This window comes from Chelon labrosus (assembly GCF_963514085.1).
Source record: "Chelon labrosus genome assembly, chromosome: 14".
Lineage (NCBI taxonomy): Eukaryota > Metazoa > Chordata > Actinopteri > Mugiliformes > Mugilidae > Chelon > Chelon labrosus.
In genome coordinates this window covers 13,407,314-13,419,815 of record NC_140347.1, presented here as the reverse complement: position 1 = coordinate 13,419,815, position 12,502 = coordinate 13,407,314, and the positions used below count along the sequence as shown (strand labels likewise).

At 46.3% G+C, this 12,502-nt stretch overlaps 1 protein-coding gene across 4 annotated transcripts in view; it reads left to right on the top strand.

Annotated features, from left to right (window-relative positions):
• utrn (utrophin) overlaps positions 1-12,502 on the top strand; it is a 178,538-nt gene that overhangs the window by 47,527 nt on the left and 118,509 nt on the right. For all 4 annotated transcript variants that reach the window (XM_084560255.1, XM_084560253.1, XM_084560254.1 and 1 more), the window contains exons 39-54: positions 500-637; positions 757-852; positions 983-1,153; positions 1,328-1,500; positions 3,288-3,438; positions 4,333-4,508; positions 4,826-4,961; positions 5,336-5,485; positions 5,613-5,765; positions 5,868-5,969; positions 6,211-6,331; positions 6,778-6,995; positions 7,076-7,193; positions 7,289-7,494; positions 8,373-8,527; positions 8,673-8,862. In XM_084560255.1, the coding sequence (XP_084416381.1) occupies positions 500-637; positions 757-852; positions 983-1,153; positions 1,328-1,500; positions 3,288-3,438; positions 4,333-4,508; positions 4,826-4,961; positions 5,336-5,485; positions 5,613-5,765; positions 5,868-5,969; positions 6,211-6,331; positions 6,778-6,995; positions 7,076-7,193; positions 7,289-7,494; positions 8,373-8,527; positions 8,673-8,862 (2,454 nt within the window). The remainder of the gene's footprint in view (positions 1-499; positions 638-756; positions 853-982; positions 1,154-1,327; positions 1,501-3,287; positions 3,439-4,332; positions 4,509-4,825; positions 4,962-5,335; positions 5,486-5,612; positions 5,766-5,867; positions 5,970-6,210; positions 6,332-6,777; positions 6,996-7,075; positions 7,194-7,288; positions 7,495-8,372; positions 8,528-8,672; positions 8,863-12,502) is intronic.

The following is a 12,502-nucleotide window of genomic DNA, read 5'->3' as shown; positions in this document are numbered from 1 at the left end:
CAGACAAGAGAGTTTCTCATTTCTCGTGATTTTCCAGAGGAATTTGAGCACACACAAGAATATAGACCCGTGTTATTGTCTTTCTGGAGTTTTATGGGATTTTCTATGAGGAATGTGCTGGGCTATGGGCTATATAAAGCCGCCACCTGATAAGACGAGCTTTGATTGGGCGCAAGTCTGGAATTCAATCTGTGTTATCAAGGTTTATGACGTTGAACGCGCCGGCTGAAAAAACAGCCCAATCCGAAGCAAGGTCAAAGCTTCTCTGCTGTGTTTTAAACCGTGTTTTCTCAGAGTGGTGTCTGCAGCAGCTGTGGCTCGGGGAAACTTGTTGCTTGCTTTGCAAAATAACAGAGCTAATGTCAGATTCTGCTGTGTTTTTATGTCCTTTGAAAGGAAGATAAATAGATTTCTTTTTTTAATGAAAGCATCTGGCTCCACATAAGTTTGGAATTGAACGCTTCATTTAACCTTATTCCTTTGTTTCTCTCTGCACCAGATGGATGAGGAGAAAGCCAGCGTGGAAGACTTGTTGAGAAGAGGAGAGGAGCTGCTGCAGCAAACTTCAGACGAGGCCCAGAGGGAGGAGTTGAGACTTCTGCTGCTCCGGCTGCAGAGCCAATATTCTGCTCACAGGGTGAGATGCATTTAAAAAAAAAAAAAAAAAAAGTTGTGTCTTCCTCAGCGAGGGTTCTCTCCCATGTTGTGTTGGTGCAATGAGTTTAGCTTGTGTTTGTGTGTGTCTGCCTGCTTCAGGAGCTGAGGGTGCTACAAATCAGGCAGGTCAGAGTCACGGTGGACTCCCAGTCTTCTCACACCTTCAGAGAGCAGACGACAGAGTTTGCAGCCGAGGTGAGGACGGTTCTTTAACGCGTGCAGCAAGATGAGGCTGATCTATTCCCAGTCTGTTGTATCTAGTGTGATATTCCAAAAAAGCTGTTGAACATGGTGTTTTCTCCTTCTCTGTTTCTCTGTGGTGTAGGAAATGCCAGCTGTGGATCGCAGCAGCGCTCGTTCACTGACTCCCTCTGACTACCTGTTGGACATCCACAAGGTTCTCCTCGCCATGGCCGACAATGAGCTGCTTCTGAACTCCTCTGAACTCAGCGGGGGGCTTTATGAAGACTTTTCTAGCCAGGAGGACACCCTGAGGGTGGGCCGTACTCCTATACCCATTATATTGTAGACATGTCGCAGAAATAATCATTGACATTGTGCACTTTCCACAAAGCATAAAGTTAATGAACATGTTTGCAACAGAAATAGAAAGAAACTATTTAAGTTTGATAAGTTTTTGTTCTTCATTGTTAATTTTTTTCCTTTTCAGAATATCAAAGAAAATCTGGAGCGTCTTGGCGAGCAGGTCACGACGATCCACGAGTGCCAGCCCGACGCCATCCGGGATGCCTCCCCCGCCGAGGTGGCCCAGATGGGAGACGCGCTCACGCAGCTGAACGCAGAGTGGGACCGCCTCAACCGCATGTACAACCACCGCAAGGGGTGCGTTTGCAGACTTAACACATACACGTCACACTGCACACACACTCGCGTACGGCGTTCACGGGAAAAAGTAGCTGCAGAGACGTGAAATGTCAGCTGTCAGGTAGAGACAGAGACGGACCGGGACCCATGGTGAAGCGGCCTACACGCACGCTGACCTCGATCGCTATCAAAACAAGTCCCTGGGCATCAACAATCCCGTCTCATGTTCAGCCACTCACTCATTCACGCACACGGTGGGTGACCTCGACGACCATCAGCGCAATTCCTTGGGCATAAACAATCTTCGTTTGCCGAGCACAATGTGTTTGCAGACTAAATCGGCAAGCTAATTTCGAGATCTCACACAGACTGCGATGCACTCCATCTGTAATCACACTAACCTCTGGGCATCATTAAAAAAAAAAAAAAAAAACGGAATATATTTTGTAAAATTGCTCATCCAAAACTCATTTCCTCAACTCGTCTGTCTGATCAGATTTGTTCTGCTCCGAGCGCTGCTATAAGAGGAAATCACGCCGGCCAGCCGTGGGATAAAGATCAGTTTTATGCATTCTGCTTTTAAGCAATCGTCCTTTTTTTGTCTTTATTTCTCTGTTCAGTACCGTCCCTGCGTTGTCAGGGGTTACTGAGTGCCGTGGCATTTGTAATAGAGGTCAACTGCTCCATTTGTCTTTATCATCTTTATTCATTTCCTACTGGTTGAACACGGCTTTATTCTCAGAGAGCATTTTTCACACAGACTTTTTTAAAATTAGTTGATTAAGAGCTGTCAAATTGGCTTATTTTACCATCATACATATTACTTGAAATGTTGATAATAGAAATATACTTTTAAATTTAGCTAGCCGCGAGCCCCGTTCAATTCAGACCGACCTCCCCCACACAATATTCAATCCAAATTTACCCAAATATATTGAAAGTTTTCAGTCTGAGGGAGAAGAACTTCTTCGCTTTATATTTATTTTCCATTATTTCGGCTCAGTCATCCACCTTAGCTACGTCCGTCCACATCTATTCACTGGTAATATCTTTTTTTTTTCTCTATTTGATATCATCCCCTACATGTATTTGTCTCTGGATTTTGATGTTAAACTATAATACCTCAGTTTTATAATGGACCACCACATTCAAAATCTTCTACGTGCATTTCTCATCTCCTGCAAACAAAGGGTGACAGAGAGACAGAATACATTCTTTATCTGCTCCACATTTTCTCCAGCACGTCTTTCATGCTGGTGTTATACAATCTCTTTCCGACCACATTCTGTCCACAATACGGAGCTAGTTGTTTCCCACTGCTGTTCAGTAATCTCTTGCCGGTCTTTGTGGAATAAGACAGTCTTTGCTTCTTTCTATTATCCTTCAAAACGTAATTTATACAAGAATGCCGATCTACACTGATCAGGCATAACATTGCGACCACCTTCCTGATATTGAGTAGGTCTCCCTTGTGCCTCCATAACAACCGTGGGGGGCCTTGGGTGCTATGTGTTGAGGGGAGGTGGCCTCTGTGGATCATCCCGCAGATACTTGATCAGTTTGGGATCTAGTGAATTTGGAGGCCAGGTCAACACCTTGTGCTGTTTTTCATGTGTTTTTGTTGCTAAAGCGTTTTTGTGTGTGTGCCTGTGCCATTTCTATGGGGTGGGGTTAAGTAACATCCGCATGAATGACTGCCAGGATCGAAAGTCGATGCTATTTATTAATTTCACCTGTCAGTGGTTTTAATGTTGTGGCTGATCGGGTGTAAATGTTTGTGTGTGTGCTGTCTTGTCATGCTGCAGGAGTTTTGACCGCGCCATAGAGGAGTGGGGGCAGTTTCACTGTGACCTGAAAGACCTTTCTCAGTGGCTGACTGAGACCGAGACACTTCTGTCTGAGAGCGTCGGGCCCGACGGACAGCTAGACCTGGAATCTGCACGACAGCACCAAGAGGTCAGTTGAGGGTGACGGATGCGCGGTTTGTGTGTGAACAAGAGTTTTGCATGTGTATTTCCCGCTCCAGAGACGGAATAAACATTTATGTTTTTAGGATAGGAGACATCTTTATCATTGTAAACACTAATAAATAGAACATATATCTTTACAACTACAAAACAAGACTAACAACTTCACAGGACGCCATAGTAATGCGTTTGAAGTATAAGCAGTTAGATGTTTGGATATGTTAGACACAAGATAATTGCATTTTGCTCCCCAGGGAGCAGAGTCAGGGCTATACTGTACCCAATAAACAAACACGCCACACATCCAACTGTTCATTATGCACAGCTAAAACAGAAGGAAGTGAGCTGAGGAGTAGGACGTGAAGGGTCCTTTTATTTTGCTTTCTTTGATTACTAAAGCGGCAACTTCGTGTCCTCTGGGAGTTAAATTCTCTCAAGCCGCTGCATTATCGCTGACAGCACCGCCGCCATTAACACATTCATCAGCGTGATTTACTAAGCCGCACTCCTGTCTGTCTGGCTCCTTTACATGTTCTCGCCGGGGCTGAGGGTGATACGGGGGATCAAGCGGATGGGAATTGGGAGATCAATTAGTTGACTCACCCCCGTAGCGGACTTACAATCGCCCGCCCTACTTCGCGGGTTCGGTCCTGGCAAGTTAAATCTCTCTTGGTGGAAGGAGAGATTTGGCGGCTTAAATCTAGACCTCGCTACAAGTCGCGCCTACGTGTCGATAAGAGATTCACCTGGAGAGAAGGACTTGATCTGGGGGTTTAAGCCTGAAGGAATGAGATTATACTCTTTGATTGTAACCTGATCTTTTTTTTTCCCCTTTCTGTTTCATTAATGCCATCTTTTTCTTCTTCCTCTATGTGTATTTTAGGAGCTGGAAGAAGGGGTTGCCAGTCACCAGCACGTCCTGGCCGCACTGAATCGCACAGGGGAGCAGATAATCGGGAAGCTGTCATCTCCTGATGGGCCGCTGCTTGAAGACAAGCTAGAATCTTTGGGACAGCGCTGGAGAGCTGTTAACCGGCAGATCCTTGAGAGACAGCGCAGGTAACGTATGCACTAGAAATGATCCTGTATTGATAGGGAAGACTGCAGGAAAGCATTGGTCAAATATGGGTCTAAACGCTGCTTTGTCTTTGCTACGTAACATCTTGATTTTGCAGAACAATGTAGCACAGAGGCCAGTGCTCAATCTCCACCGCCATCAAACAGTCTGAACAAACATTATCTGTGTAGTCAATCGGCCTCCAACAGCAATTTAAATGCAAATTTTCGGATTAGGGCTGCAACCTGGAGGTAATGGAGATCCTAATCTAAGTGTGTGGCGTACGTGTGTGTGTGTGTGTGTGTTTGTGTGTGTGCAGGCTGGCCGGAGGTGATCCGGCCCTGGTGGACCTGGTGAGGAGACGGGACGAGCTGGCTGTGTGGCTGGAGCAGGCTGAAAGCGCCGTTGGCTCCCTGCCCGTCACTGCCACCGACAGAAACCTCAAAGAGCTGAAGGTACGGCATTTTTCAGAGGCTGCTGTTTTGGTCAAATTGGACTTTCTTGTATTTCTCTTTGTTCTTCTTTTCCCTACGTGCCGCATACTGTACGCAGAAGTTGCTCTGTGTAGCTCAATCACAAAGAAAAACCTGTCTAACTCAGCAAACACGCTCAGAAACTCACGTCTCTTGTTTTGAACAATGTGTTTTTGCTGAGGAAACGCAACAAACTCAGCCAGAGTTTTCCCTCATGGAGATACGCTGTGAGGAGTACAGTGTTTGACATTACGCGGCTGTGTCGAGTGACTGATTTTCTGCTGACCTGCACAGCATCACTCCTTGACTTCCTATTTCCTTAACCATTTTTTTTTTTTTTGCATCTTTCCTCGCAGGCTCTGGCTGAGGACATGGATGCACAGAATGAACGTCTTGGCTGGCTGAACAAGCACGCTCCGCAGATCCTGTCCAGTCCTGGCATAAGCCCTCAGAGCAGAGACCAGCATGTCGGCAAGCTGAGAGCCATCAACCTCAACTGGAGCAAGGCAAGAGTTGTGCCAAGCTCAAATTCAAAACTTTCATCTTTTTCTGTCCTCCTTGTCTTTTCGAAAGTCTCTGATCATTCCTCCCATCGCTCTTTCGCTCACGTATTACTCCCCCTTTTCTCTGCAGGTGACCCACGAGTTGTTGGACAAAGTAGGGGAGGTGGAGACCAATTTGCAAGGCCACGACCAGTTCCAGGACAGGATGGACAGGCTGACGGACTGGGTCATCGTCACCCACCAGACGATCATCACCCGAGGCCTGAATCCCGCCCAAGCACTGGTAGACGATTTAAAAACATCACAGAACATAAAGCACCTGTCCCTCTATCTGTTTATCCTTCGCGCCAATGTCATACCTAAAATGAGTTTGCACTTGTCCCAGGCTCTGGAGGCCTCCATGAAGGACAGGAAGAAGGACCTGGAGGATCTGTTGGCTCATTCAATAGAGCTGCAGAGACGACAGCAGCTGTTGCCTCAGGAAAAGGTCTGTTTCCTTAGTGATATAATTGAATAATAAACTACTGCTAGTTGTAGCGTGTAATTATCCCATATTGCACTGTTAAAGCACCGCTACCCCACTTTAGGTTAGTCTGCCTTCCTACAATTTATTAAAGTTTAATTGGCTGTTTTATTAAAATATGGTTACACTCTGCTTCCTGTGCTAATGTTTTGCGGGACATCATTAATTGATTGTATGTGGGCATCCTACGCGTCCTCGCGTGCAGAGCAAGGTGGAGCAGCTGGCAGCCGATTGGAAAGCCCTGGACGTCCGACTGAGGGAATCTCTGCAGCCACCTGTCTCTCCGTGGAAGCAGCATCAACTGGTTGTACAGCACCAGCAGCTCGGTATGGAGTTCATCTCGTTACGTGTAGCGAGCCCCAGTCTTTAAAATGCAAAACGTGTCCCAAAGAAGCATTCAGTCTTCCACGAGGCAAACGGAATGTGATTCTTGTGGATCATTAATGAGACATGACCGACATATAAACACATAAGGCCAGTGGTGAAACGTACTCAGGTGGCAAATTTGTTGTTCCTCATTAGCCTCAATCCGGAGCATAAAAGTGCGTGATGAAATAACAAACAAGAGGTGAGCAAGAAAGTCCCGGCCGTCTCTCTAAAACAATCCCCGACGCCTCATTCGTCTTGATTTAGGGTGATGCCACTGTCCCCCCCGAGAGCCGTTTGACGACACCTCCTCTCTCCCTCAAACATCTTTATAGTTCATTGCATCATTTCCTTTTAAAGAAGCCCTATATGTCAACACTTTTTTTTTATCCGGTCCCCGCTGCAGTGTCTTCAGTCCCCTCAGCCGTGCAGATGGCCAGCCTGGCGAGCGAGGACCCCCGCCACCAAACCCCGCACACGCCAGACACCGTGGCGCCCACCGACCTTAACAAGACCGCCACCGAACTGGCGGACTGGCTTGTCCTCATCACCCAGATGCTGAAGTCCAACATTGTCACCGTGGGGGACACGAAGGAGATTAAGACCACTATGGGGCGTCTGCAGGTGAGAAACGGGGAGCGGAGTTAAGTGTGATGAAGTAAAAATTTAAGCGGTGCACGTTATTCTTTTTAATTTATTTACAGGTGACGAAGAGTGACCTGGAGCAGCGCCACCCCCAGCTGGAGGACATTTTCACCCTGGCACAGAACATCAAAAACAAGACGTCTAATCTGGACGTTCGCACATCCATCACTGAGAAATGTATGTATGAATGCACCAGAAAGAGTTAAGAGACGCCGAAGCAGAAATGCTTTCATAACCTTTTCTGATCGTGTTGATTCTGTCTCTGGCTCTAGTGGAGAAAGTCCGCAGCCAGTGGGACAGCACTCAGCACGGCGTCGAGGCTCGGCTCCAGCAGCTGGACAACATGATTGGCCACAGCAACCAGTGGGAGGAGCAGAGGAAGGAGGTGAAGGCCCTGATTGGGCACAGCGAAGAACGTTTACACAACCTTGTCCAGCGCTCCAGGGACCCCCTGACTAAACAGCTTGAAGACAGTAAGGTTAGAGAAAAAAAATTTAGTTTTCTCCCTGTCACCTCAGCATGTCTAATCCTCGTCCTTCCCGAGGTCATTCGCTGCGATTCTGTATCCTTGCCGTTACTGTAGGCTAGACTAACACTCAAGGGAATGTGTCTACTGGAGAAACAGGCTTAAACCGAACCGAGCTACACTCTAATATATTTAAGGTCTTTTAAACAGCCATTTAAGTTCGTACAAGGTGGGAATGAATAAATCGAGTCTTTGAAGTATCACTTTGAACCTTAATAACGCTCACACACCCGCATCATCCATCATTTTAATTTGAGACCACGTCTTGGCCTGGTCTGAGCGGGACATGTTACAGAAACCAAACACTAGAGGGCAACAAGGGTTTAACAGAATCCAGCAGGCTACATGCAAGGCTGTCTGCTGTGTCTGTGTCTGCTTTCAAAGTTGAGTAATTGTCCGTTTGAAATGGTGAAGTGCAGCTTTTTCTTAAATAAATAGGGTCCCGAGGGTCATACACGGATGACTTATTGCCTGAATTCAGAATAATAATCAGGCGGGCCCTGTGTAATCTGTTTGATTAAGCAGAGGTTAAGCAAACAACGTCAGAGAGCCGTGCGGCAGAATAACAAATTTCTTTGTGTTTCTAAGTTTTATTTCATTTTATTAAGTTTGGAGAAGAGGCCATTAATAACCTCGCGTGGCAATTTGTCTTGCTTAAGGCAAATACCAAACCGCAGCAATATATAAAGAAAACAGCGCAGGGACATTAATATCTGCTGCGACGTCAACGGGGCCTCTTCGCAGACTCGCCATGAATCGCGCGTCTGTCATATTTTTGGGTGTCGGGCTGCGGTGCGTCATGAATAACGCAGCGCCGAATTGTCTTGCAGGAGTTCCTCCAAGCTCTGGGCCGAGGCCAAGCCACGGTCGGAGCCTTCAACGAGCTGTCCAGTCACCTTCTGCGAGAGTATTCTACCGACGACACGAGGCGGATCAAAGAAGTCACGGATAAACACAATGCTGCCTGGAACAACATCAACAACAGGTGCATATATACACTGTTTACCCGACTATATGCGTATATGAAGGTGCCACGTAAGAGGGGGATAATTCAGCCGTTCTCTCATTCACCTATTGATTTCTGCTGTGGTTAATCCTATGATATTTGACTCGTCGATGTCGATCGGCAGGGCGAGTGACCGTCACACCCAGATGGACAGCGAGCTGAAGAGCCTGCAGGCGTCTCTCCGGGAGCTGGAGTCTTTCCTCAAGTGGCTCCAGGAGGCCGAGACAACAGTCAACGTCCTGGCCGACGCCTCCCAGAGGGAAGACGTGACGCAGGACTCCGCCCATGTGAAGGAGCTGAGGCGACAACTGGAGGTAGGACTGCAAGTTAATACAGAAACCGGGAATGTGTGTGTGCGTGCGTGTGTGTGTGGAATTTTATGCACAGGTGCTAGCCTATTATCTCAGTGTCATCCTTCATTAACGCATCCTTCACCAGCTGAGCGCAGGGGGCCGAGGTGCGCGTGGGTGCATCCACGTGTACGCCGCTGGTTAAAGGTGTGTAAATGAGAGGGCGAGCAGAGGGCGTCGGAGTGCTTGTATGCATTGAATGTGGCTCATTGATCCTTTTGTCCTACGCTGCTTAGGAATTCAGTGTGTGTGCACGTGTGTGTGTGTGTGTGTGTGTTTGCACTTCTTCTCACTTCCCTGTCATTTACCCAGACCTTCCCTCTGGGATCAGTTGACACGTAGCGTCTTATGCTTTATGTAACGTTTTAATCCCCAAATCACTTCACCTCACCCTTTAGGCAGATAAAACGGGCCCTGACCTTCTTTTTTTTTAAAAGTTGAAATATGTTTTTAAAAGCGTTGAATCGGTCTTCAGTGGATATAAGTTTGTTTTGTGCTTTGGATCGACTCCTCGTCCCTGAGAATATGCTGCTGCGGCGTACATCTTTCATAACTGAAAGCCTCTTTCCGATAATAAAATTGTTGGTCTTGAATGCCACAGTGCTATCCCTCTTCACTTCCATTGTCCAATGATTATATATATATATATAATAAAAAAAGGCCAAGGTTATAGAGAGAAAGGATTGTGAATCACTGCATGAATGGCCTCAAATGCTTCTGAGGATTCATCAATGCAGTGTGAAGCCAAGAGACTTTCTCAAACCATTGTTGAGCTCTGGTTGGATTTTGTCTTAGTGTGATACAGTTCTGATAATTGGGCGATAATGGATGTTATGATCTCGTTTATCCGCCCATTATACAGAGATCTATATTATTTGTAGTGAACGTAATCCGTCATTATTATCCCTCTCTAGGTTTTAATGGGTAGATACTGCGTACTATTGGATTTGAGTCCTCTCAAAGGTCAAGTGTGTGGTATTTGTGTTCAGTTATTAAATTAATTTGAATCTTAATATCAGTCAAAAGCTTGTACCTCAAGAAATTCTGACCCACCATCGTATCGGTGGAACTACAGAGTTGGTTATCACTCACTGTCTTTCTTGATCCGCTTTTTTATTTCATCGCCATTTGGAGTTGACGGATTGCGCCCAAGCCCAGGAAGTAGGTTAATGAAACAGCCACGGACTATAAGCCTCAGATTATGTGTGTGGACGTTGAGAGTTGTTCCCCACAACCCTCTTATTAACTCCCAACGACTGTTCTGCCACTGTTCAGCGTTCAGTTGCTTTAATCACGTCGGCTGGCTACGGGCCACTCTCATTCGGACTGCTGCTTTAATGCTAGGCCCACGGTGGATGAGTGCTCTGAATTACATAGGTCTGGTATCAATGAGGCTCGTACGTAACTAATCACGGACAGGGATGAGCAGCTGTTCACATCTATTTTCAGTTTACTGTTTGTGTGGGTTATTTATCCATCCAAAAATGACTGGTGGGTGCAGAAAGTGGTTTCAGTTCAGTGCAATACAGTTTAATTATCTTTTCATGGAACTTAGATGTAAGTTATGTGCATACATGCGTAGAGTTTATTGTGAATAATTAACTTTCCATTTATCCATCCAGTTATCTCCGCTTGTCCGAAGTTGGGTCGCTGTGGCAACAGACTAAGCAAGGTATTCCTGGACGTCAATCTCCCTAGCAACGCTTTCTAGTTCCTCGTGAGTGATCCCGAGATGCTCCCAGGTCAAATGAGATGTGGTCTCTTCAGTTAATTCTGGGTCTGCCTCAGGGTCGTCTCCCTGCTGTTCATGCTGGGTAAACCACCAAGGGGGGCAACATAGGAGGCATCTTCACCACATGCTCTAACTGCCTCCTCCTGACATGAAGGCACAGCAACTCTACTCTGAGCCTGCTAGCTCCTGGTATCTGCAGTTTCATTCGTTTGTTCTGTCACTACCTAAAGTTTATTACTACAGGTGACGTTGGAACATAGATTTCATTCATTTTATGTTATCTTATGACCAGATACTTGAACTCCTTCGCTTGGGGCATAAACTCAACCCAATTTCAGAGGGAGCAATCCACAGTTTTGCAGCAGAGCACGGCGGCGTCAAACGTGGAGGTCGCTTAATCTCATCCCAGGCTCTTTCGCTCTCGGTCCAGTGCGCACTGGAGTTTGCGGTTTGATGAAGCCAACAGGACAGGACATCGTGTGTGAACAGGAGAGACAGGACTTCCAAGTTCCTCGTGCCTTAGGATCCTAAAGATGAATATCATAAATGTGATCAGCAACAAGGGGCAGCTTTGTATCTTTATTGCATAGTTTGTTAGCAGAGGTGAAGAAGTAATGAAGGAATAAGATGCAGGAAACAGTGCAGACAAGCCTGTACCCCTCTGGTGAGATCTATAGCCTCAGTTTATGAGGTGCTTGCTCAACCAGGTGAGCTATACGGGCGCCACAGACCTAGTTAATTTTCCGGACATTTAATCCTGTAAATCCTTGTGCCCTTGTGATACAAATCCTTGTATATAACGTTGTCTGCAGCAGTGCAATAGAGCCAGTGACTTTACAGTGATAATTATGATGGTCACAGTCGTATTCTTTTACTGGAGCTTGTATGTAGTATGTTTGATACGCAGCAAGTTACTCCAAGCATGTTTATCCCCTCGGTGGGAGGTATCGCAGTAATGGGTGGCAACAGAAAAGAGCGAAGGTGCACTTAGCCTGAAGTGGCCCTTTTTTATCAAACTCAACCTTGTGCGTGTTTGGCTGTGTTTGTTTGTGTAGCACTGTGAGCAGGTGAGACGTGTTTTCTACTACTTCTTAGCTGAGACCTGGTACAGCCACTGCCATTAACACAGAACCGACAAAACACTCAGTCTCCCGTCTAATTCCCTGTAAACCAGAGTCAATACTGTGTGGAATGACTCTGTAGCATGTTAAACCTTGTCCAAACAAAGCTTTTCAGTAAGCTCCTCGTGGTGCGTCTCAAATTTCTGTGCGAGCACTCTGCGTGCGCGAGCCCTCGCTGGCAAAATGTGATTATTTTCGCTGGCTGCATAGGTAAGCTTCATGTTGATTTAAAGGAATTATTTGTTCTTCATCTCTACCCTCTTCAGGGACCCGAGTGTTGAGATGCGCCCCGTAGTTTGTGCGAGTGAGTCAATTTGTGCTCATTTTAAAATGTATGAGTCATAATTATGGAGAACTGCCAGTGGGATGTGCGCTGCTCTTGGCGATATAGAGGTTTTCATCCTCACTTCAAATAAATGCCTCTTGTTTTTTGCGATGGGGGGGAAACGCAGAGTGCACTTCAGCGGCACTTGATATAAAAGTCAAACAGAGACATAGACGACATGAAGAGGTCTGAACTACGCACCAGTGTGGTCAGTGGCTCTGCAGAGGCCGAGTGGCTCTTTTATGATAATCTCTTCTGACTGTACAACCCGTCTCTCCTTTTAGCTTACTCTCTTATTCTTCTCCCACTTTTATGTCTCTTGATGTCATCTTTCCAGTGCTTCTCTGTGGATTCTAAGTTTTTCTGCGCCGATAAAAGATGCTTAAAAGCCTTTTTATCTTCTCTTGACCTTGCCCTCGAACTTTC